Source organism: Chiloscyllium plagiosum, chromosome 1 (genome assembly GCF_004010195.1).
Source record: "Chiloscyllium plagiosum isolate BGI_BamShark_2017 chromosome 1, ASM401019v2, whole genome shotgun sequence".
In the NCBI taxonomy this organism is placed as follows: domain Eukaryota; kingdom Metazoa; phylum Chordata; class Chondrichthyes; order Orectolobiformes; family Hemiscylliidae; genus Chiloscyllium; species Chiloscyllium plagiosum.
Window position 1 is genome coordinate 89255541 of NC_057710.1, and position 26948 is coordinate 89282488.

Below are 26948 nucleotides of genomic sequence, written 5' to 3' on the forward strand. Positions count from 1 at the left end.
CTGATTGTGGCCTTAACTTCACTTACCCAAATCTTTGAGTCCCCTGTAGATCAAAACTCAATTGGACTCATCCTTGAATAAATCCAATACCGAATCCATATTCCTCTCTGCAGTACAGAATTCTATGCATTCATGACCCTCTGAGAGAACACCTACCTTGTAATTTCACTCTTCAGTGGTAGATTAAATATTTTGAAACCAGACCCCCAAGGTGGCGTGGTGGTTTAAGGACCTGGGTTCAATTCCACTGTCTGGCGACTGTGTGGAGTTTGTACATTCTCCCGGTGTCTGCGTGGATTTCCTCCCACGGTCCAAAGATGTGCAGGTTAGGTGAGTTATCCATGCTAAATTTCCCATTGTGTCCAATAATGTGCAGGTCAGCTGGATTAGCCATGGGAAATGCAGGGTTATAGGGATAGGGTAGGGGGTGGGTCTGTGTGGAATGTTCTTCGGAAGGTCGGTGTGGACCCGATGGGCCAAAAGACATCCTTCCACGCTGTCGGAGAATATAGCTCAATTAATCAGAGATCACAACCACACAAATCGAACTGAGAACTGATAAGGATTTATTTAACAAATAGTGATATTATGGAAGAGACTTGACCCCACTGAGACAATCACTGACAGGCTGTTCAGAAGGAAATACAGCTTCTTCCCCGAACAGAGAATACAATAGAGTTTTATACTCTTACAAAAATGAAGTGTGAGTAACGAGACAATGGTGTGAGTTGTACAACAAAGAGGAATAAAGTTGATGCATTGAAAAGATTCAAGTGTCCGTTGTCTGACAATGAGTTTCTTAATTGACTCAGGAGATTCTGATCCTTGGCTGGAGTAGTGTTAGTGGGTTTCATCCTGGTATCAATATGTTCGTATTGTTGAGGGGGCAAGCAAAATAACTTTGATGCCTCGTTGTGTGGGTATCCTTTGTGAAGGCTTGACTCCTAGTGGGAGCAGCTGTGCCCTAAGGACATCAGAGGTGCTGGGCTCTTGTGAAGTAGGAGGCTCATTATCACTTAATCAGAAGAAGTATATTCTCTTGGTCTGGATAAGGCATGTGTGATGTTTGGGACGGCTGGTTTGGCCAATTTGAGGCATTATGGGTAGGCTCAGTGGCTAAGTGCAGACATTTTGTTTTGTCTGTTTTGTGGCCATCTCGTGGGGAGGCTGGAACCTGTATTTTCTCCCACACACGCGATTGGGATTCTATGATGATAGTTCTGGGTTCTCTGTAAGAGTACAATTCTTCACAGCATCCACTCCTTCCAACCGCCTCAATAAGATCAGCTCTCAGTCTTTTAAATTCTAATGATTTCATCCCAATCTTTCCTCAGAAGATGACAACTCAATCAAGGATTCCATTCCTACAATAAGACATTAGAGTAGAATTAGGTCATTCAGCCCATTGAGTCTGCTTGGCCTTTCAATCATGGCTGATCTGTTTCTCATTCCATTCTTCTGTTTTCTCCCCATTATCCTTGATCCCTTTACTAATCAAAAATCTATGAATTAATTGTGATTAGAAAAGAGACAAATTTCACTAATGCTCAGGCTGCATTAGTGCATGCAGGGTTGTGCAGCTTGGAGTCATAGAGATGTACAGCGCGGAAACAGATCCTTTGGTCCAACTCATCCATGCCGACCAGATATCCTAACCTAATCTAGTCCCTTTTGCCAGCACTTGGCCCATATCCCCCTAAACCATTCCTATTCATATACCCATCCAGATGCCTTTTAAATGCTATAATTGTACCAGCCTCCACCACTTCCTCTGCAGCTCCTTCCATGCATACACCACATGCATGTGAAAAAATTGCCCCGTAGGTCCCTAAATATCTTTCCTCTCACTCTAAATTATGCCCTCTAGTTCTGGACTCCTCCATCTCAGGCAAAAGACATTGTCGATTTATCCTACCCATGCCCCTCATGATTTCATAGACTTCTATCAAGTCAAATTTGTGTCTTTGCAGTTCTTGTCATATCTTTATACCTCACATTGCTTGGTGCAATGTTCACAGCATTAAATATTTGGCAGGGTCTGCTTACTGTTGACTAACTCTGCATCTCTCTTAGGCAAAGGGGACCATTTTCATTCTGGTCCACTTCTCCTCAAGGCTTCCATGATACCATTAGAGAAAGGGTGGCTCTGGAAGATATGAACTTCACATACAATAACTATCTTTGAATTATGTGAACCCTGATATTTCTCTGTACCACAGTAGGCAATCTGCGCATAATCATGAATAGTCTATAGAAATGAAAGTGCAGCTGGCATCAGTTTTGGGTCAAGCCCATTTAGTACTCAATTACATCTGCTGACCCTTCTTCCAAGGATGAATCGAACTCTACTTTGCTGTAATAAGCTTTTCAGTTAAACTTGCCAAACAAGCACACTGAGTCCATGACCTTTCCTTGTTACTCTGCAATCTTGAATTTCTTTATCCCTAAACAAAGTTTATTTGAAAGCAATCTGTTATGTTTTTGGCAGGTCATCTAGAAGTTTGCTACCTGTGTCATAACTGTCGTCGCATTTGGTTTGCATTAGCTTCTGGTTAAGCAGAGCATCTCTTAACATTTTAATCCTTATTTTCAAATCCTGCATGCTCTCAGCCCTTCATATCTCTGTAATCTCCTCTTACTATACAATTCTCTAAGAACTCTGCACTCTTGAACATCCCAATCTTAATTGGTCCACAATCGGTGGCCATTCTTTCAGCTACCAAGGCTGTAAGGTGCTCGAAAGTTTCCACCCTAAATCTCTCTGCCTCTGTATCTTTAATTTCTTTCTTAGCTTGTCCCTGAAAAATTTGAACCTCTTTTGTGGCTCCATGTCAAAATGTATAGTGTTGCTGTGAAGCAGTAGTAGTCTCTCTAATTCTCCACACCTCACAACCTGCACTTTGCTGTTCAGTTGCTAATAAAAAACTTCAGTTTAACACTTGGACCTAGGAAAAAGAATGCATAAGATTGTTTACTGTTGCCTTCTTCACATGTGCTTAAAAGAAACAGTGATTGCCTTCAAAAGGATGCTACACCTGCTCAGTTGTTGTCCATTCAGATTCTAGGTATTCGATTATCACTGTCTTAGGCCAATTATATTATGTTGTATGTGCAGTATAAGTGCAAGTTGTTGCTGACTGTCAAATAATTATTTCATGCTTGCCATGCTGTCATTTGTAAGCATGGAAACAAATACTTTAGAATTGAATATATAAATAATGTCCTGATTGTCAAGGAATCAATTTTTGAGTAATACAACAGACAATGGTAACTATAATAATGAAAAAATCCACAGGGGACAGTGGTGAATAAGTAACATTATATGAAAAAGAATTTGGGGAAAAGGGCAGTGAAGACAATGTTGCACACACTTAATTTAGTATAAAAGACATACTGCCAGATGGCTGGAAAACAACTCATGTAATTCCTGTATTTACAAAGTAGAAGAACATATAAACACAACATATAATGCGTAGCCTTCTAAAGACAGACTCTTGCTTAACCAATCATATTGAATTTTGAGGTCTTTATACTGGAAAGAGTAGACAGTAATGCAGTAGATACACTTTGTTTGGATTTTGAAATGCCTCAATAAAGTGTCACATGATAGACTGATGAATCATAAAAATTAGAAAACGTGGAGTCAGAAAACAGGTGACAAATGCATTTCTTTCTGGCTTCAAATTAAAGGTGGGGTGGGTGGGGGGTTCTGGGTGTCAAATTCAGAGTGGTGGTAGTAGGTACTGGTATTCCACAAATATCAGTATTGGGATCAAAATTTTGATTTAGAATCGATCAATTGCAGAGAAGTGGATTGCTTCCCATATAATGTAAACACTTCCTCATATATTCGTTTGATATATTTTGTATATCTGTCCTTTTTCTGCACTGGTGTTAGTTGTATTATATGGAAAGTGCATATTTGTGGTCCTAGTTATTTATAGTCTTTTAGCTATTGGAACATTTCCTTTTTTATTCCTTTATAGAACAAAGACCCCAAAATGTCGCGGGTTGCACTGGAATCGCTGTATAGATTGCTATGGGTTTATGTAATCAGAATAAAATGTGAAAGCAACACTGTAACACAAAGGTGAGTACAGAAATTTAGGTATATTTTACACACATCAATCAATTGGTAAGCATAATGAAATATTGCAGATGCCATAATAACAAGAGTTAGTATTAGGTATTTTGCATGATGAGAAAAGATTATCCACATTAAAACAAAATATTTAAAGCAGCAGTGGTCCTTGAAATATTCTCCCATTTATAAAGCATTTGCTTGACTAAAACATTTCATTAAAATAAATGTAATATCCTTTTTAAAACAGGCCAGTGATTTTAGCTCATGCTTGAAATATTTCCACAGAGCAGATTGTTTAGGTGAAGTGCCTGTAGCATTTCCATGATGGACATAACCAAAATGTTTGAAGTAAGTTTGTGCATCCTGATCTTCAAAACGTAGTTGCACTTGAAAAGTCTCCTGTTTTTACCTTTGGTTGGCATAAATCTAAATAAAGAATAGTATGTTTAATATCACCTTCTTGCAAAACATCAGTTGTTGCCACATATTTAAGAGTTAGTGTACACTAGGAAAATCAATATTTTACTCTGAACATTTTGAAACAGTACAAGTTTTGAGTTTTGTTTTGCTTATTAATCAAAGCTAGTGACAGTCAAAAGATAATACTTTTGAAAACAGCAACACTTGCTTAAAAATGTTGTACATACTATAGTAATCGCTTCTATCTAAGTTCAGTCACATAAAAATCAGTTCCATATTTTTAAAGAAGATTCTTTCTCAATTTTTCTTTATAAAGTCATAGAATCATAGAGTCATACAGCACGGAAACAGACCCTTTGGTTTAACAGGTCTATGCTGAACATCATTCCAAACTAAATTAGTCTCACCTGCCTGCTCCTGGCCCATATCCCTCCAAATGTTTCCTATTCATGTACTTATCCAAATGTCTTTTAAACCTTGTAATTGTACCCACATACACAACTTCCTCAGGAAGTTCATTCCACATTCTCATTTGAGCCACCCTTGAAAAATTTGACCCTTTTTTTAAAATCTCTTTCCCCTCTCCTTAAAAATGTGGCCCCTAATCCTGAAATCCCCAATTCTAAGGAAAAGACAACTACCATTACCTCTAGCTATGCACTTCATTATTTATAAACTTGTTTCTGATCACCTCTCACCTCCTATACCTCAATGAATAAACTCCCAGACTATCCACCTTTTCTTTATTACTCAAACCTTGCATATCCAGCAATGTCACCAATGTCCTGTACACTTCAACATGACTCCCCATCTCCTATGGTATGAGCACACTTGCCTTCATTGCTAAATGCCTTTTTAACTATCCTGCCTACATGTGACGTGAACTTCAAAGAATTATATACCTGAATCCTTTGATCCCTCTGCTCTACAACACTACCCAAGTCCTTAGCATTAATTGTACAAGTCCTACCCTTGCTTGTTGTACCAAAATGCAACAACTCACATTTATCCAGATTGAATTCCATATGCCATTTTCCATTGACCTATTTGATCAAGATCTCCTTGTAATCTTAGAAACCTTCACTGTCTACTATTCCACCAATTTTGGTGATGTCAGCAAACTAACTCAGCCTTCTATATTTTCATCCAAACCATTTATATAAATGATAAACAAAAGAGGATCCAGAATTGATCCCTATGGAACGCTACTGGTGACAGGACTCCAGTCCGAAAATAAACCCTCCACCACCACTCTGTCTCCTGCCTTTAGGTCAATTATGTATCCAATTGGCAAGTTCACCCTGAATCCCACGTGATCTAACTTTACTAGTTAGTTGACTATGTAGAACCTTGGAGAAGGTTTTACTAAAGTCCAAATAAACAATGTCTACTGCTCTGCCCTTGTCATTTCTCAAAAAAACTATATCCAGTTTGTGAGACATGATTTTCCTCGCACAAAACCGTGTGAACTATCCCTAATCAATTTTTTGCTTGTGAAGTTATGATATCTCAAATTGCCTTGATTGCAATATTCTTAGACATCATTGGATATCTGATAGATTGTCTTGGCATTCTTTGTACATAAATTAAGCTTTGAATTATGAAAAATTTCAGTAATACCTTGAGTTTTGTTGTGTTTTTAATCTGTTGTAAATCAGGGATTTCATACATTTTGTCTATACTGATCCCGTTTTAATCTACCTTTTTCTATTCTGATTCTTTAAACAGTCGCCTTTTAAGCATTGTATCAGCACTTTTCCCCAAAGGCTCCCGCAGTGTGGTTCCCCGTGACACACCTCTGAACATATTTGTGAAGATTATCCAATTTATTGCTCAGGTATGAATTAAGTAGTAATATTTTCGGTGTAGTTATGTTTTATTACAGGTAGTTCTTCTTTAACACGCGTTTGTTGAACACTATTTGGTTGTAAAGTGATTTGTGAATTGTGGACTTTTTTTTTAATAAAGCAAACTCCTATTTGCTGTTGCACAATTCCATCCCCAGCACTAGCTGAACAGCAAAACCCGACTTCAGGATCCCCTGTCCGCAAAATGCGAATTTAGTGTGATCAGCTAAAACAGGAAAGCAATCAGCTCTGCATGCCTTGAAATTTAGCTTGAAACTGGGAATTGTAGTCTACTTTCAGAAGAAATTTTATTTTAAACCGGAGGAGAATCTTGAGAAGGACTGGATTTCCACGTTAACATCACGTGGCCAGTTGGCTTGCGCACTTTCTGGTGAAGAGATTCGTGAAAGTTACAATGCTGTAGTCAGTGATTTGAGTGTTAAAACTGTTAAGTTTACTGTATTATTTCACTAAAATTTATGATATAACGATTTACTCAGACTGTGCTATCGTTTGTGTTAGGCAACTAGTATTTTTGTTTTGATTTTTATTGATATTTTCGGTGGTGCACCGCAAACCGGTTTTTCCCATCGGCCTCATTATTTATATTGCATGACTTTCTATAATGCGGTGTCACATGCAAACACAACAACTGCATTATAGAAGAACTACCTGTATTAACAATTTTGACTTTATTGGAAACAGCCTGCTAATTGACCACAGTTTTTAGTGGAATACCTGTTCTTGTATAGTTTGTATATTGCACGAAAGTTTGTGAGAAGATTTGTAGCTCGGGTGCTCGTTGTTGTGGTTCTGTTCGCCGAGCTGGGAATTTGTGTTGCAGACGTTTCGTCCCCTGTCTAGGTGACATCCTCAGTGCTTGGGAGCCTCCTGTGAAGCGCTTCTGTGATCTTTCCTCCGGCATTTGTATCCGGTTTGAATCTGTCGCTTCCAGTTGTCAGTTCCAGCTGTCCGTTGCAGTGGCCGGTATATTGGGTCCAGATCAATGTGCTTATTGATTGAATCTGTGGCACTCATCCACACTTTTTGTCTCTGTCAGTCTCTCACTCTCTTTTCTGAATCTCTCTTTTCTGTCTCACTCTCACATGTGTTCTCTGTCTGTCTGTCTCTCTTTCTGTCTGTCTCTCTCTCTGTCTGTCTGTCTCTCTCTCTCTCTCTTTCTCTCTCTCTCATGAGTGCTCTGTCTGTCTCACACTGTTTGTCTGTCTCTCTCACGTGGAGAAAGTGAGGTCTGCAGATGCTGGAGATCAAAGTTGAAACTTTATTGCTGGAACAGCACAGCAGGTCAGGAATTACACACACACACACACACACACACACACACAGTCTTTCTCTCACTCTCTTTCCATAGTTTTCCTGCCACCACCCCCACCCAATCTGTCTGTCTGTCTCAATTACTAAATCATTCCTTCCTCTTTGTATTACTGCAAACCCTGCATGTCCCTACATTGCAGACCATAGTCTTCAGTGCTTTACTGTGTCTTCATATGCATCTGTTTCACCCTTTTATTTCTCCCTGTTACCTGTGCTCCCTCCTTCACTAATGTTCTATGCATGCTTTGAAAGTCCCATAAAAATAAATCCTTTTGTTTATGCTAACTCTGCGTGGTGCATTTTCTAGTTGAAAGGATCTACGTTAACTTCATTGTTTGAGTTTGGGAGATTTGTTTACATGTTGATTGTTTGGGCATATAGACCTAATGAGGTCAGGATTCTTTGGAACAAAATTTCAAGAGTTATTTCCAGCTTCTGCCTCAAACTATCCACAGGCACTCCCTCAGATGTAAGTTAGCAGTGCAAGTATTAGGATAACTAACCCACAGGGGGCAGTGGAGAATAAGTAATGCTGTATGGAAAAGGGTCTAGGGAAGTGACAGCGAAGACAATGTTGACAATTTAATTTAATACAAAAGGCATAACTACCAGATGCTGGAAAACAACTCATGTAATTCCTATATTTACAAAGTAAGAGAATATATAAACACAAAATATAATAATGCATATCCTTCTAAAGGCAGAATCTTGCTTAACCAATCACATTGAAGTTTGAGAATTTTATAATGGAAAGAGTAGAGAGTATGCAATGGATACAATTCATCAAGATTTTCAAATGCCTCGAAATGCCACATGATAGACTGATGAATCATAAAGATTAGAGGTGACAAAATTGATTTGTTTCTGGCTTCAAATTAAAGGGGGAACTGGGTGTCAAATTCAGAGTGGCAGCAATGGGAAATTGTGTTCCACTAATATTAGTACGAGGATAAGTTCAAAATTTGGATTTACAGTTTGGATATAGGAAACAAAAATACATCCTTCAAATTGTGTATAAGCCAAATTGAATGGATAATCAGTATTGAGGGTGACTACATTTCATTACAGGAGAATATTAGTAAACTTGCAGAAAAGGCTTATAAATGGCAAATCAAGTTCAGAACACAAATGTGAGCTACTATATTTGGTAGGAAGAATACGGAACATTTTTTGGAAGGTGCAAGTCTAGTGAGGTTAGAAGAAGAAAGGAATCTTTTGGTTAACCTCAGTTTAGCATTAAGGACATAACCCGCAAAACAACCATTAGGCTTTTGTTTTAGTGGGACAGAATTGAAAAGTGAGCAAGTTATGCTAAATCTGTATTGAACTATTTTTAGACCACCTTTAGAATACTGTACATACTAGAATGAGTATATAGAGGAACTGAAGATGGCCCACAGATCTTACAAGAAATGTGTGGATATGCTTGTCACTGAAGGGTTAATAGACTGGATCTCTTTTTTTCTTGGAAAAAACAAAACTGAGGGAAAATCTTTAAAAAAAGTTTTGCTGGCAGATCGAAAGAGACAATGTGATCTTTTAAGGGGAAGAGGTGAACTAATGGCTGTGATGGTCATCGTATGTATGACGGTCATCAATATACGATGGTCACCAAGAAATCAGAAGGAATGTCTTTACCGGGAGAGTGAGCTGAACATGGAATTTTGCTACCCCAAGGTATAGATTAGACAACCAATTTTGATCTTTTTCACAGGAAGCTAAAAAAAATCTGAAGAAATAAAGAGCAGGGGGCTATTTTAACAGTTATTTGAAGTAGGAACCTCACTTGGAGTTTGAATGCTGGTGTGGGCATATTGATTGTGTAGCTAGTTTCAGTGACATAAATACGATACAACTATATAACAATAAACCTTAAAACTGAACTGTATTGTATATAAATACTTAGAGGTTCAGCTACATTGTTTTTGTTTTAACAACAGGAACGGCTCGATTTTGCAATGAAAGAAATCATATTTGATCTACTTTGTGTCGGAAAGCCATCAAAAACATTTGCTATTAATCCAGAGGTAAGACTAGGATAGACTGTTGAATTTTTCCAATGACGTTTGGCAAATGAAGAAATAAGTATATCAGTTGAGGGAACACGTAGTTGTTTGGGATATTATGATCCATTGTGTTACGATAAGTTGTACTGACGTTTTGTGACATTTTCCCAATGAAATGAAAATCCAACTGGTAGATGCTGTGATAAATGCTGGAACAATACATTGTTGCTCAAGTCCCACTATTACTTGTATCACAACATAAATTAAAAATGCTTTTTCCAGTTACCGAGGTGATCAATTAAATGCCTTCTCCATATTAGATTTTAAACAACAAAATCTATCAACCAGGTTTCTTAACAAGCACAATTATTATTATCAAAACTAAGTTTATTCAATGAAAATTCAACAGTTAGTTTACAGAATGACAGTAATATCAAAGTATAAATACTTATTAAAAATCCAAAAGAACTGAGGATGTTGTAATTCGGAAACAAATACAGAAGCTCAGGAGGTATGGCAGCATCTGTGGAGAGAAATCAGAGTTAATCCGGTGACCCTTGCTCAGAACTGATGGTAGCTAGGAAAATGTTCGTTTATATGCAGAAGAAAAGGGATAAGGAGTAAACAATAGGTGGGGATAGAGCCCAAAGAGAGAAGAATAGTTGGATAGACAAAGGAGTTGATAACGATCTGGTTGGGAGCGTAATTAGCTGTTAATGGAGACTGTTAGTGGCTAACAATAGGTCGTGTGTGTGGTAGCAGGTTAAGACATGGGAGAGTTCAGGCCCTGTAATTATTGAACTCTGTATTGACTCCGAAGGGCTACAGGGTGCCAAAGTGGAAAGTGAGGTGTTGTTCCTTTGGCTTATGCTGAGCTTCGTTGGAGCACTGCAGCAAACCTGAGACACTGATGTTGGCCAGGGAACAGGGTGGTGTGTTGAAGTGCAAGCCAACATTGAAGTTCAGGGTCTTTTTTGCGGACAAACGTAGATGTTCTGTGTAGCGGCCACCCAGTCTACACTTCGTTTCCCAGTGTAGAGGGGACCACGTTATGAGCAGTGAATATAGTAGATGAATTGTGAGAAGTGCAGGTAAAGTGCTGCTTTACCTGGAAGGTATGTTTGGGCCCTTGGATACTGAGGAGGGAGGAGGTAAGTGGGCAGGTGTTGCACCTTCGGTGGTTGCAGGAGAAGGTGCCTTGAGTAGTTGGGGGGTGATGTTGGGAGTGAAGGAAGAGTCGACCAGGGTGTCCCAGAGGAAACACTCCCTGCAGAAGGCAGACAAGAGTAGTGAGGAGAATATGAGCTGGCACTCAGCCTCTGCAATGTAGAGGTCATTCCATCAAATTATGACAGCACCACCCCTATTGGCAGGTTTAATAACAAAGTTGGGGTTGGATCTAAACACACTGCATGCAGTCAGTTCAGAGGGAGATAAGGTGGATTGGGTTGGGGCCAGAGAAATTGCGGCAACCGATGTTAGGTCAACAATTTGGGCAGCACGGTGGCACAGTGGTTAGCACTGCTGCCTCACAGCGCCAGAGACCTGGGTTCAATTCCCGCCTCAGGCGACTGACTGTGTGGAGTTTGCACGTTCTCCCCGTGTCTGCGTGGGTTTCCTCCGGGTGCTCCGGTTTCCTCCCACAGTCCAAAGATGTGCAGGTCAGGTGAATTGGCCATGCTAAATTGCCCGTAGTGTTAGGTAAGGGGTAAATGTAGGGATATGGGTGGGTTGCGCTTCGGCGGGGCGGTGTGGACTTGTTGGGCCGAAGGGCCTGTTTCCACACTGTAAGTAATCTAATCTAATTCTCAATGAACAGATGGAGTGCAAGTAAAAGGTGAGCACTTTGGTGGTAGTGACCATAATTAGTTACGTTTACAATAGCAATGGGGGAAAGGCAATTATGATGCAATTAGGCAAGATTTAGGATGCATAGGATGGGAAGGAAACTGCAGGGATGGACACACTTGAAATGTGCAGCTCATTCAAGGAACAGATACTGTGGGCCCTTGACAAGTATATACTTATCAGGCAGGGAGGTAGTGTTGAGAGAAGGAGCCATGGTTTACTAAAGAAGTTGAAGCTCTTGTCAAGAGGAAGAAAGCTTATGTGAGGATGAGGTGTGAACACTCAGATAGTGGGCTTGCTCTGTTAGCCAGAAAAGATCAAAAGAAAGAGCTAAAAAGAGCCAGAAGGGGACATGAGAGGTTGTTGGCGGATAGGATCACGGAAAACCCCAAGGCCTTCTGTAGGTATTTCAGGAATAAAAGAATGACTAGAGTAAGATTAGGGCCAATCAAAGATAGTAGTGGGAAGTTGTGTGTGGAATCTGAGGTCATGGGGAAGCGCTTAATTAATACTTTTCATCAGTGTTCACATTGGAAAAGGGCAATGTTAGTGAGAAAGTGGAGATCCATGCTACAAGACTAGATGGGATTGAGGTTGACAAAGAGGAGGTTTTAACAATTTTGGAGGACATGAAAATATATAAGACCCCTCGGCTGAATGGGATTTATCCTTGGATTCTCTGCAAAGCCAAGGAGGAGATTACAGAGCCTTTGGCTTTGATCTTTGTCATCATTGTCGACAGGAGTAGTGCCAGAAGACTGGGGGGTAGCAAATGTTGTTTCCTTGTTTAAGAAGGAGAGTTGGGTCAACCCTGGTAATTATAGGCCAGTGAACCTTACTTTGGTTGTGGGTAAGGTGTTGGAAAGGTTAAAAGAGAGAGGATTCATAATCATCTGGAGAGGAATAATTTGATTAGAGATAGTCAACACAGTTTTGTGAAGGATAGATTGTGCCTCACTAACCTTTATTGAGTTCTTTGAGAAGGTGACCAAACAGCTGGATGAAGATAACGCGGTTGATGTGGTGTATGTGGACTTCAGTAAGGCATTTGATAAGGTTCCACACAGTAAGCTATTGCACAAAATATGGAGTTTCGGGATTGAAGGTGAATTAGCAGTTTGGATCAGAAATTGCTAGCTGAAAGAAGACAAAGGTTGTTGGTTGATAGAAAGTGTTCATCCTGGAGCTCAGTTACCAGTGGTGTGCCACAAGGATCTGTTTTGGGGCCACGGCTGTTTGTCGTTTCTTTTTTATAAATCATCTGGATGTGGGCGTAGAAGGATGGGTCAGTAAATTTGTGGATGACATGAAGGTAGGCAGAGTTGTGGATAGTGCTGAAGGTTGATGTGGATTGCAGAGGGACATAGATAAGCTGCAGAGCTGGCTGAGAGATGGCAAATGGAGTTTAATGCGGAAAAATGTGAGGTAGTTCACTTCAGAAGAAATAACAGGAATGCAGAGTACTAGATTTATGGTAAAATTCTTGGCAGTGTAGATGAACTCAGAGATCTGTGTCTGGGTGCATAAATCCCTGAAAGTTGCCAACCAGGTTGATAATGGTTGTTAAGAAGGCATATGGTGTGCTGGCGTTTATTGTTAGGGGGATTGAGGTTCGGAGCCATGAGGTCATGCTTCAGCTGTATGAGACACTGCTAAGGCCGCACCTGGAGTATTACATACAGTTCTGGTCACTGTGTTATAGGAACGATGTGGAAGCTTTGGAAAGGGTTCAGAGAAGATTTGCTAGGATGTTGCCTGGTATGGATGGGAGGTCTTAAGAGGAAAGGTTAAATGAACTGAGGCTGTTTTCGTTGGAGAGAAGAAGGTTGAGAGGCGACTTAAGACGTATAAGATAATCAGAGGGTTCGATAGGGTGAACAGTGAGAGCCTTTTTCCTTGGATAGTGAAGGCTAACAAGAGGGGACATAGCTGTAAATTGATGGGTGCTTCATTTAGGACAAATATTAGGGGTAGTTTCTTCACTCAGTAGGGACGTGGAATGGCCTGCCTGCAACTGACGTTAAGGGAATTTAAATGGGCATTGGACATACATATGGATAATAGTGGAATGGTGTAAGTTAGATGGGCATCAGATTATTTTCACAAGTCGGCGCAACATCAAGGGCCAAAGGACCTGTACTGCGCTGTAATGTTCTATGTTCTAAAAGGCCAGAGGGAGGGTTCCAAATGGAGGGAAAATGTTGGAACTGGGCGAAGGAATCTGTGGGAAGGGGAGAGAACTCTTGCCCAAAGAAATGGGCATGGATTTGAAGACGATAGAAGAAGATGGAGTACTTATCCCTCTAAATATCGCAAAGACAAACGTGCAGATTCTTCAGGAATAGAAAAGGAAAGATTTCTTGACAGAGATTTGCTTCCTGAACAAAAGCACTTAAACAGGTTATTCTCAAAGTTAGAAGGATCAAATCTAGAATGTTCCAGAGTCAGCAGCTCTGATGTTCTGCACTTGTGGTTATGCACTGTTGTCTCTAAAGTCTTAGAGACACAGCTTGCTCAGGAAGTACAACCTTAAGGTTCCTTCAATCACATTTGCAAAAAAATAACAAGTATCACCCTAAACCACACAAGGGTTTTTTTTATTGTCTGTGATGGGAGAGGTCAGATGGGCAATTTGTTCTAGGCACACCCAGCTCCAACTTCGCTAGTTCTAAACAAACTATCCTCCAACTGAGCTACATAAAACAAGAACTTACGTAAGACATTCACTGTTGAAAACAGCCCCAGCAAGCCTCGAAAGTAACTTGAACAGTTAGCTCGAGTCATAAAAACATAAAAACTAGGAGTAGGCCTCTCAGCCCTTTCAGCCAGCTGTGCCATCCATTAGGATCATGGTTGATTTTCTATCCCACTTTCTTCTCACACCCCTTGATTCCATTAAAATCTAAAACTCTATCTCTTTCTTGAATATATTCAGTGACTTGGCCTCTGCAACTTTCCATGATAGAGAGATCTACAGGTGCACTATTTTTGAGTAAAGAATCTTTTCCTCATCCTGAGATTCTGTTCCCTGATTCTCGGCTCCCAAATCAGGGAAATTGTCTTCCCTGCATCTTGTCTGTCCAGCCTTGATAGAATTTTATATGCTTCAATCTGGTTCTCTGTCATTCCTTCTCAACTCCAGTGAATACAGGCCCTGTTAAACTAATCTCTCCTTATTGGTCATGCCAAGTATCAGCCGAGTGAACTCTCTGCAATACCTCTTTGGTAAATATGTTGTTTGCTTATTGTGCCCCCTGCATGGTGAGCTTTCTGCTTGCCGCTGTGGTAAGGACTGCATGGTGGGACGAGGTTCTTAAGTGGGTACCTTCACCTTTCCATCTGATTAAATGACTCTCCACTACCAAACTTGCCACCAGGCTTGGTACAAGTTTTCATCCGTTGTTTAACGTATTCTTCCCATCACAATGATTATCTTTTTGGGCTCAAAATTCTTTCTCTCACCACAAATGTGGCCCAGACCTGCTATCTTTATGCAGCACTTAGTTTTAAAATACAGTATCCAGATATCCAGTATCCACAGTACTTTACGTTCATCTTTGCTTGCTGCTGTGCATTTGGCAATCTAACCTCACCCGTTTGCCCCAATATATTCCCACTTTGTCTTTTCAAAATGTCAAATACTGTGGAATATTTAGATCCCAACCTTGGCTTTTACATCAAAGTAATTCCTCTCTCTTTGTGCCATTAATTTGCCATTTTATTATACATCCCTTATATATTCAGATAAGGAACCTTTAATTTTACCATTTTGCTACCTTTCTTTGTCCGAACATACTCAGTTTGCATTGTTTGCTTCTAGATCACTGTTGTGGACAATGATTATTGCAGAGTAATTTCAGACATTACACATTTGTTGTTTTTGCCTCAGCTGGCACATTGAATGTTGCCTATGGAAATATAGTGAGTGCAATCCAGGGTGCAGTGTAAACCAATTAGAGGAATAAATTAGTGAAACATGTGTCATCGAAAACTTTGTTTAAATCAAATGTTTTTCCGTGCCACGATACATGTCTGCACACTAATTGTAGGTGCAAACCTGTTTTTATCAAATGTTTTTATATAGAAGAATCAATTGTGTGCCATAGTTATATTCCCAGAAGTGCAGTGATATTGTGTTGATATTTAGTTAAAAGATGAAATAAAAACAAAACTGGAAAATTTGAATCTTTCATTCATGAACACTTGCTCTTTGGGCAAGGAAATAATCTTGAAACTGGAGCAAAGCTGCTATCTTGATTTTATTGAACTGTCCAGTCAGTAGTTTAACACTGTTTCATTGTTATTTGATTGAAATAGTTTTTAAACTATTCATTCAAAACTAGTGAAGATAAAACTAGTGATAAAAGATCCAATTCAATTTCTGCCACAAGTTGAGTCAGGTTTGACTATGATTAAATTTGAAAGAACTGACAATTTCTCCTTGTTACATATTTCTGTTGCAGAGAATGAACATAGGTTTGAGAGCATTTCTAGTAATTGCAGATAGTTTGCAACAAAAGGATGGAGAGCCTCCAATGCCAACAACAGGAGTTGTCCTTCCATCAGGAAGTACATTGCGAGTAAAGAAAATCTTCCTGAACAAAACCCTCACAGACGAAGAAGCTAAAGTGATAGGTTGGTTTATATACTTGGACATATGTTTTTGTGTATGTTCGTCTCTCTTTTTGTCTGGGTGAAGACTTTTTTTGTATTTTTGTTTGAAATATGCTCCTCTGTTTCATGTGCACGCAATTGTCATAAATGAGCTGTTGGTCTATCATAATCACTGCGTGCATTTTAATTGCCCAGTTCTGAAATAGTGAGCTGTAGCTTGAACAGAATTTGCTGGTTGAGATGTCTTGAATGAAGATGTAGTTAATACCTAAAACAGGAGAATGACTGCTTCTACTATATGGATTAAAGTAATTAATTGATAAGTAAACAGCACCAAAAACACAACAACATGGCCAAGTGTCCATTGGTTACTTTAATGACCTGGGCAGAGTTGTCTGAAGGTGTTCATAAGACTAAAATTTAAAGTGTGAGGTATTCCAATATCTAGTTAAGCATATGTTTCATCGAACTGTTGTGCTAAGACACCAATCACTTCATTCAAAGTAGTCATCTCTTGTAAAACTAGTTACGAGATGAAATTGGTGGTATTGGTGTCATTCCGCCAATTGTGCTGGTGTCAGAGCATTTGACCAATTGCTTGTTCTGAGGAAGGGTCACCAGCACCAAAACGTTTACTCCCTGATTTCTCTCGACAGATTTTGAGCTTTTCCAGCAACTTTTGCTTTTGTTTCTGATTTACAGCATCAACAGTTCTTTTGGTTTTTACTTATTTTGTTCGTGTTACAATTCAAACAAGATTCCAAGATGGTGTTAATCATGGATTTCCTGTAATCAGTTGTATTTGTTTATCTTGTTCATTTGCACTTCTGAACTTGAGAACAAATGTGACATACCAGTGCAAAGTGATGAGAGGTCTGCAATGATGGAAGTGCTGACCACTTTTAGGCAAGTTTCAACATCAGGCTCCAATTGCCTGCACTTGTAGGTGCAAAAGGTAGCATGACACTTTTGGACATAAGTGGAGGATATAACTCCAATGTCCGGGCTCTTATGGCTGTTTTTGCTGACACCGAGGAACACGTGTGGCATGCTGAAGGGAGATGCTTGTTGAGTAAATGAAATCTTTTGATGAGCAGTCACTTTTGTCCTGTAGGAAACATGGTAACCTGTCTGTAATCCACAAATAGAAATATGATAACAACCAGATAATCAGCTCTTTTTCTGATCAGGAGGAGGGTTGTGAGGTTGGATTGGGGAGAAAGCCAGGCACGAGTACAGGGTGGGGACAAGAAAGGGAGAAATATCCCTCCTTCACCATTCTTGGAGGTCTTTCCTGCTGCCAAACTCTTCCCTCCCACCCCTCTTCATCCCCTTCCCGCCATGCTACTTTCCCTTCCTCCCTTTCATAGTGCAGGATGACCTTACTTAACGTCAGGTTTTCAGGAACCAATTAATGGTGTAATGCTAAATAGTGGGTTTTAGCTTCTTAACTCCCTTCCAAGACTCCTTGCGCTCCACCGAACTCAGACATAGTTCTCTCAAGCCCAACGTGGGAGTTACATGGGAATTATCAGGCAACCAGCCGTGACAGTGAAAAAGAACAGCATGCATATGCAAATTGAACACGGTACATCCAGCGGAACTAGGAAAATCATAAACCATAAATTAGCCAAAATGAATTATCGTGATAAATTCTAATTCTTCATGATCACATAGCAAAACGAGCAGAACAAGGCTTCATTAGTTATAAAGTATTTTTTGACATTTGGGCAGTTATGAACAGTACTATGTAAATGCAAGTCTTTCCTTTTGTTTTGCAATCTGATGGCTATATACTGCGTAAGACTCCTGTCAGTGGAGGGTTTTCCTTTCAATTTTATGAGGGCTCCTTGATACTGCACCTCATCAGGCTGCCTTTATGTCAAAGACAGTCAATTTCACTTCACCTCTGAAATTCAGTTATTTTCCTCATATTTAGAGAATGGTTGGAATTTAGGTTAGAGCTGAGTGGTCCTATTGGAACACAACTTGAGGGCTGGTGAATAAGTGCCATTGATATTTTCTGTCCCTTTGAGGATTGAGACCAATAAGGCAGCAATTGACCAGATTTTGCTTTTTGTGAACTACCTCAACAATTTTTTTACATGGTGATACATGTGCTAGTGTTGTAGCTGCATTGGAATAGCTTTACTAGGGACAAATTTTGACCTGCATATCAGTTTTCACCATTATACCTGGAACATTTCTGACTTTGCAAAAGGTTGCCCAATAAACTCTTATAATACATTTAGCAGAGGCTTTCTATTTTCTGACATTGTTTACATCTGGCATCAATTCAAGAGGATTGCCTTATGCGTATAGCAATGAAGTCAGCAACCCGGGTTATCACACTGAAGCATCTTTACAGCAAACCACCAGCAAGCTAAAACACTGAATTGTTTACTCTTAATTGAAGTTTTCAGGCAGCAAATTAGATTTAAGATTGAAGCTAAGATTTTGTAATCAATAACTTCTGAAATTTGTGGATTTTTAATCGTGGAGAAATTTGATATTACATGAATACATGTATTTTAATCAACCTGTTTACATGTGTTATGACACACCTCTGGAGCAAGTGGGCCTTGAAACTCAGGCCTTCTGAGTTAAGGACATTATCACTGTGCCTCTAAAGCCCCAAGTTCTACAAATATAAGGATAGCATTTCAAAGCCATTCATTATGTTAGCTGTTATAATGAAGTTAGTATGTCATTATAAACTATCTTACAGTTCCTTCAATGAAAACAAAAGAAATTTCTGGAAAATGTCAGCAAGTCAAAACAGTTTTGAAGAAGGATCACTGGACCCAAAACTACCGCTGCTGGCTGTGCATTCTAAACAGTCACTACTTTGTGTAAAGAACCTACCTCTGATATCTCCGCTAAACCTTTCTCCAGTCACCTTAAAATTATGCCCTGTCGTGCTAGCCATCTGTGCCCTGGGAAAATGTATTTGGCTATCCACTCAAACTATGCCTCTCATCATCTTGTACACCTCTATCAAGTCACCTCTCATCCTTCTTCACTCCAATGAGAAAAGCCTTAGCTTCCTCAACCTTTCTTCATAAGACATGCCCTCCAATCCAAACAGCATCCTGGTAAATCCCCTCTGCACCCTCTCTAAAGCTTCCACATCCTACAATAAGGTAACTAGAACTGAACACCATATTCCAACTGTGGTCTAACCAGGGCTTTATAGAGCTGCAGTATAACCTCGTGGCTGTTAAACTCAGTCCCCTTGCTAATGAAAGTCAACACATCATACACATTCTTAACAAACCTATCAAGTTGGGTGGCAACTTTGAGGGATCTATTGACATGTACCCCAAGATCCTCCTGTTCCTCCATACTACCAAGAATCCTGCCCTTAATCCTGTAATCTGCATTCAAATTTGACCTTCCACAATGAATCACTTCACAGTTTTCCAGGTTGAATTTCATCCGCCACTTCTCAGCCCAGCTCTGCGTTCTGTCAATGTCCCATTGCAACCTACAACAGCCCTCCACACTATCCACAATTCCACCAACCTTCATGTCATCGGCAAACTTACCTACCCTTCCACTTCGTCATCAAAGTTATTTATAAAAATCACAAAGAGCAGAGGTCCAGGAACAGATCCCTGCAGAAAAGCACTAGTCACCGAGCTCCAGGCTGAATACTTTCCATCTGCTGCCACCCTCTGTCTTCTATGGGCCAGCCAATTCTGTATCCAGACAACCAAATTTCCCTGTATCTAATGCCTCCTTACTTTCTGAATGAGCTTACCATGGGGAACCTTATCAAACACCTTGCTAAAATCCATATGCATCCACTGCTCTACCTTCATCAATGTGTTTTGTCAGATCCTCAAAGAATTCAGTAAGGTTTGTGAGGCATAACCTGCCCCTCACAAAGCCATGCTGACTATCTCTAATCAAGCTATGCTTTTGCAAATAATTATAAATCCTGTCTCTCGGAATCCTCTCCAATAATGTGTCCACCACAACGTAAGACTGACTGTTCTGTAATTCCCAGGGTCATCCCTATTCCCTTTCTTGAACCAAGGAATAACATTTGCCACCCTCCAATCATCTGGTCCCACACCAGTGGACAGTGAGGACACAAAGGTCATCAACAAAGGCACAGCAATCTCTTCCCTCGCTTCCTGTAGTAACCTTGGATATATCCCGTCTGGCCTGGTCACTTATCTATCCTCAAGTTTTTTCGAAGTTTCCAGCACATCTTCCTCTTTACCATCAACCTGTTTAAGTGTATCAGCTGTTTCACACAATCCTCACAAATGACAAGGTCCCTCTCAGTTGTGAATACTGAAGCAAAGTATTCATTAAGCACTTCCACCGACTCCAGGCTCAAGTTCCCTCTGTTATCCCTGATCAGCCCTACTCTCACTCTAGCCATCCTCTTGTTCCTCACATAAACGCCTTGGGTTTTTCCTTAATCCTACCCACCAAGGCTTTTTCATGCCCCGTTCTGGCTCTCCTAAGTCCATTCTTCAGTTCGTTCTTGGCTACCTTGTAACCCTCTAGAGCCTTGTCTGATCCTTGTTTCCTTCTTCCTCTTGACTAGATGTTCCACATCTCTTGTTATCTAAGGTTCCTTCACCCTACCATCCCTTCCTTGCCTCAGTGGGACAAACCTATCCAGCATTCAGAGCAAGTGCTCCCTGAACAACCTCCAAATTTGTGTTGTGAATTTCCCTGAGAATATCTTTTCCCAATTTATCCTCCACAGTTCCTGCCTAATGGTGTTGTAATTCCCACTCCCTAAATTAAATACTTTCCCACACCGTCTGCTCCAATCCCTGTCCATGAATGTAGCAAAGGTCAGGGAGTTGTGATCACTATCACTGAAATGTTCTCCCACCAAGAGATCTAACACCTGACCTGTTTCATTGCCAAGCACCAAATCCACCGTGGTCTCCCCTCTAGTCAACCTATCTACATATTGAATTAGGAATCCTTCCTGGACAAACCTGATAAAATCTGCTCCATCCAATTTGCACTGAGGAGATTCCAGTTAATATTAGGAAAGTTGAAGTCACCCATGACAACAACCCTGTTGCTTTTGCACCTTTCCAAAATCTGTCTCCCAATCTGCTCCTCTGTGTCTCTGTTGCTAGTGGGGTGTCTATAGAAAACTCCCATTAGAAATCAGCAAATTTATTGGTTTGTATGCTGTGTGTGTCTTTAACAGAATTACTGACATCCGTTTTCATTTTTAAGCTGTGAATTTGCAGAGTACCAAGTTGCTGTTGGTGTCTGAGGAATGCAGACAGTCCGTAATTACTACTGCAAAATTCAGACCTTTATATTTTTCAAGTGTAGAAGCCAGAGTAACATATTTTTAAGTAATTTCTCATACATACAACATTTTTAATAATTACCGATACATCCATCTTCAAAAAGTCACTTTTTTATTTTCAATTTAAATGCTAGTTGCTCTATCTGTCACTTGTAATATAGTTTCAAGCAGATTTCCTTCGAAACATTTCTCCTTTGCTTCATGCTTTTGTTGTTAAAAATTTGAACAAAGTACTATAGTAACAGTGCCAAATCATCTTTCTCCATAGGGATGTCACTTTACTATCCACAAGTGAGAAAGGCTCTTGATTGCATTCTCAGACATTTGGACAAGGAGGTGGGAAGATCGATGAGTATGACTAATGTACAAATGTCCAACAAAGAGCCTGAAGATATGATCACGTAAGGACTGGAAACATGAACTTGTTTTTAAAGAAATTCCATAGGTTAAACATTTTTGGAAATGTGAACAGTAATAGCAACTAACATGCTTTCAGTTATAGTTTTAGTATGGCCAGAAATCTTTTTGATGAAATACTTTCATGTGGAATCATGGAATAATACAACATAGAGGAAATAGTGAGGATTGCAGATGCTGAGTTGATAAAGTGTTGCACTGGACAAAGCAAGAGACTCGATGTTTCAGGCAGGGGACTGGGGAGTGGGAAGAGGGCTGAGAAATAAATAGGGGGAGGAGGAGGTGAGGCTGGGGAAAAGATAGGTGTGATGCAGATAGGAGGTGAATGTGACAGGTTGGTGGGAAGGTTGGAGCAGATAGGTGGGAAGGAAGATGCACAGGTAGGTCTGGTCAAGAATCAGAGGATTGGATCTGGGATGAGATGGGGAGGGGGGAGGTTTCATCAAGGTAGCTGTGGAAGTCTGTGGATTTGAAATAAATGTCAGTGTTGAGTCGGTCGCTGGAGACAGAGGGGTCTAGGAAGGAGAGGTTGGTGTCAGAGATAGTTCAGGTGAATTTGAGGTCAGGGTGGAAGGTTATGGTGCAGTTGATGAACTGTTTAAGCTCCTCGTGGGAGCATGAGGCAGTGCCAATACAGTCATCCATGCAGCAAAGGAAAAGGTGGGGGATGGTGCCAGTGGAAGAGGGACTGTTCCATGATCCGACAAAAAGTAAGATGAGCGGGGACCCATGCAGGTACCCACAGTCACCCCTCTGGTTTGTAGGAAGTGGGATGATTCAAAGGAGAAGTTCTTAAGGGTGAGCACCACTTCCACCAATTGAGAGTGTTGGTGAAGGGGGACTGTTTTCGTTGGCAGGAGAAGAAAAAAACAGGGTTTTTAGGCCTTTCTCATGGGAGATACAGGTGTAGAGGGACTGAATGAAGATGAAGTGCTGGGGGCCGGGGAATCAAAAGTCATGCAGGAGGTAGAGGACGTGGGTGGTGTGTCGAACATATGTGGGGAGTTCCTGGACCTAGGGTGACAGATTGGAGTCGTGATAAGTGGAGATAGTTTGGTGCGGCTGGAGCAGGCAGAGACCATCAGTCATTTGGGGCAGTCAGGTTTGTGAATTTTTGGGTAAAAGATTGAACTGGGCGATGTGGGGTTGGGGACCTTGGAGGTTGGAGGCTTTTGGTGGGAGATCACCTGAGGTGATGAGGTTGTGAATGGTCTGGTCTTGGATGTGATGTCTTGTTGATGGGAGGTGCAGTCATGTTTGAGGGGGCAGTAGTTGGAGATGTCAGTGAGTTGGTGTCTGGCCTCAGCGATGTAGAGGTCAGTGCCCCATATTATCACCATGCCTCACTTGTCAGCTGGCTTGATGGTGAGGTTGGGGTTAGAACAAAGGGAGTGGAGGGTTGCGTATTGCGAGGGGGAGGTGGAGGTTGGAGTGGGTGAGAAGGGTAGAGAGATTGAGGCAGTTAATGTCACAGCGGCAGTTGGACCTGAAGTGGTTGAAGGAGGGGAAGAGGCCAGTATGGGGTGTCCAAGAAGATGGAGTTTGTTGGAGTAGGGAGAAAGGTGGGTGGGAGTCAAGCATGCAGGTGATGGGGAGAAAAAAAGAGTTCAACATTGCATGTGCAGAATTCATTGACATGGGGACCAGTGGAATGAAGCTAAATCCTTCGCTGAGGACAGACGTTTCCCTCAGTGAGGAGGAGGTCTGAGGAGATGGTAAATACCAGCAGACTTGGAGCTGGGGTCAGGTGTTGAGGTGGAATGGGGTGGAGACTGTCAGTGGAGTGGGAGTGCGTGGGAGGGGTCATGTAATCGGTGGCGGCGTCAGCAATCACGCGACCGGCAGTGTCCATGGAGGCACCATGGATGATGGCATCAACAGAAGTGACTGCGTTGGCGGCAGGGGTGGACTTGACACCAGCAGCAGGGGTGGACTTGATGTTGGTGACGGCAGCGGGGACGGAATTGACATCGGCGATGGCAATGGGGGTCGAATTGGCGGTGGTGGCAACAATGTCAATTTGACATTGGCGGTGGCCACAAGAGTTTGAGTGGCATGATCTGCACTGACCACTGGAGTGACATCATCGACTGTGGCCGTAGTGGCAGCTGAAGCAGCTGCATGGTTAATGGTGTCCAGTGGATTCCAGAGGAGGCCGGGGATGGATTCTGGAGTAGTCGAGGAGGCCTGGGTTTGGAGATAAGTGCGAAAGCGTTTAGCTTATTTACGTTCCTTGATGTCAGATAAGCTGGAGGAAAAAGCATTGGTTGTGGGTGAAGAATAGTAGAGGTCTGTTGCAGGTCTGGGAGAGGCAGGCCCTGAGCTGGGGCAGGGCTGACTGTAAAGAGACTACTTTGATGTTGGAAAGCTCAGTCAACAATGATTGTGAGTTTTTCTATGACATCATGTAGTGGGTGTTATGCTACACACATTGTCACTGGCAATTTTCAAGCCCATTTTTGACAATCTTTAAGATTACCACTTTGTCCAATATCAGTTTTCCTGCAGTCTTGTCTCTGGGCGGTGTTCCTGCAACCCATGGTATAGGCAACTACCTTCGCAGAGCTGAGGTAGCTGATCTGTTCCTCCCTGGGGGTGGGGTGGGTTGTCACAATCTGGTATCACCAGGGCATTATACTTCCTTTCAGTCTGCAAAGCCACATTCACTACTCAGGTTTTCTGTCCGTTTGTTAACTTCATATCACCTTGACAGTGTCCCTTTAACTCCATGTACTTTAATTTTGTCAACAACTTTCTTATGTGGTACTTAATTAAAAGCCTGTTGAAAGTCTATTTCATCAACTAATTAAATCCAAGAAGAGCCAAACACACAGTTTTCTTTTAACAATCCATGATAACTTTGAGTTATTTTCCATGTTCACTGAAGGGTCTAATGCAGATTGGTTTTTGTTTGCAGCCAGGTGCATAAGTTAAGAGGCAATTTGATGTTATCGAGAATGCCTTTTGCATCAGTGTGTGCAGAATCAGGTTTTTAGATTGTATCTAATTTGTTTGAGTTGATTGTTCTTCCATGCTTCTATGAAAGAAGGCTAATCATAAAGCATTCTGTTGCCTTCAAAGCCTCCATGTCTGTCTTCAGTTAGGAAACCTTCAGCAATGTGTTTATTCAAGGCCACTGAAATTCCCAATATCCTTTGCTGTCTTAAGCTATATGTTTGATTTGCTTCTATTTAATGAAGAATTATAGCATGGCTTAGTGAATGCTTCCACCTTTGTTTCAGTTCAGCTGGAGTTGAACTGTTGGCTCTAAGTTCTTTGAGGAATATCTGCTAAATAAAATTAGAGTCTTTAATTTTTAATCTATTGCAGTCATAAGCTGAGTTGTATTGTAAGTAAGTTACGTTGTGTTCAGTTGTGAACTGCAAATGTCATGTAAATGTATTGTAAGTCATTATGATTATAGGTTACTGCAGATGAAATTTGCCATGATGACACAAAAGCTTCACTTATGAGGCAAAATAAGGCTAGGATTGTTTCCTTACAGAGCAGAAGTGGGTACTGAAGATGCTGGAGATTAGAGTCAAGATTAGAGTAGTGCTGGAAAAGCACAGCAGGTCAGGCAACATCCGAGGAGCAGGAAAATCGACGTTTCAGGTTAAAGCCCTTCATCAGGTTTTTATATTGTACCTAATTTGTTTGAGTTGATTATTCTTTCATGCTTTTATGAAAGAAGACTGAGTATAAAGCATTCTGTGATGAAGGGCTTTTGCCCGAAACATTGATTTTCCTGCTCCTCGGATGCTGCCTGACCTGCTATGCTTTTCCAGCACTACTCTAATCTTGACATTATTTCCTTATAGTAGATGGGTTCAGGGGAAATTTGATGGGAGGTATTCAAAAGATTTTAAAAAATAGATAGGAGGAACTGTTGCCACAAGGAGCATGACCAGAGGAAATAGATTTAAGATAATTGGCACAAAAAATGTCCAGGGTGGGTGGAATGAGCAGTTGTTTTATGGCCTGGACTGTAAGAGTGATAGCAATAGACAGAGCAAACTTTCAAAAGGCAGTTAACTATTCCAGTGTAAAGAAAGGTAAGCATATCTTACGATTTGCAGACCAATATATGAAAAAAATTAATTTCAGCAACTTCCTTTGAAAATCAGGAAAGAATGACGAAGAAAAGTGAGGGAGGAAGTGGTGTATGAGAGAAAGTTAGCAAGAATTTCATTGAATCCCTAGTGTGGAAGCAGGCCACTCAACCTAACAAGTCCACAACAACTTTCTGACAAGCATCCCACCCAGACTCATCCCCCTACTCTATTTCTGTAACCCTGCATTTCCCATGGCTAATCCACCTAACCTACATATCATTGGACTGTGGGGGGAAACCAGAACACCCAGTAGAAACCCACGCAGCCATTGGGAGAACATGCAAATTCTACCCAGTCATTTGCCCAAGACTGAAATTGAACCCAGGTCCCTTGCGCTGAGAGGCACCGGTGCTAACTACTGAGCCGCTGTGCTGCCTAATATAAAGAGAAATATAAAAACAGGTCATAATAGTTATATAATTCTTTCAGTGTAAGTAAGGGGAACGTTGGGCGGCACGGTGGCTTAAGTCGTTAGCACTACTGCCTCACAGCACCAGGGACCCGCGTTCAATTCCCACCTTGGGCAAATGTCTGTGTGGAGTTTGCACATTCTCCCCGTGTCTGCGTGGGTTTCCTCCGGGTGCTCCGGTTTCCTCCGACAGGCCAAAGATGTGCAGGTTAGGTGGATCGGCCATGCTCAATTGTCCGTAGTGTTAGGTGCATTAGTCAGGGTAGGTTGCTCCTCAGAGGGTCGGTGTGGACTTGTTGGGCCGAAGGGTCTGTTGCCACACTTGGAGGTGCTGAGGAAGTGTTCAGGGTGATGGAGGAATGGACCAAAGTGTCAAGGAGGCATGTTCTCTGTGGGATATTGACAGTGGAGCAGAAGGAAGATGGTTTTTGATGACAATATCCTGTTGGAAATGGCAATGGAGACTGGTGGGATGGAAAGCTAGGACAAGAGGAAGCCAATCATTGTTCTAGGAGGGAGGGAAAGTGGTGAGAGCGCATGAGGAGGAAATGGTT

General features: G+C 41.1%; 1 protein-coding gene across 14 annotated transcripts in view; it reads left to right on the top strand.

Moving 5' to 3' along the window:
• The window catches only part of fryl (furry homolog, like), a 474538-nt gene that overhangs the window by 234677 nt on the left and 212913 nt on the right, over positions 1 to 26948 (top strand). For all 14 annotated transcript variants that reach the window (XM_043691269.1, XM_043691279.1, XM_043691242.1 and 11 more), the window contains 5 exons: positions 3987 to 4090; positions 6233 to 6341; positions 9627 to 9713; positions 16004 to 16175; positions 21722 to 21854. In XM_043691269.1, the coding sequence (XP_043547204.1) occupies positions 3987 to 4090; positions 6233 to 6341; positions 9627 to 9713; positions 16004 to 16175; positions 21722 to 21854 (605 nt within the window). The remainder of the gene's footprint in view (positions 1 to 3986; positions 4091 to 6232; positions 6342 to 9626; positions 9714 to 16003; positions 16176 to 21721; positions 21855 to 26948) is intronic.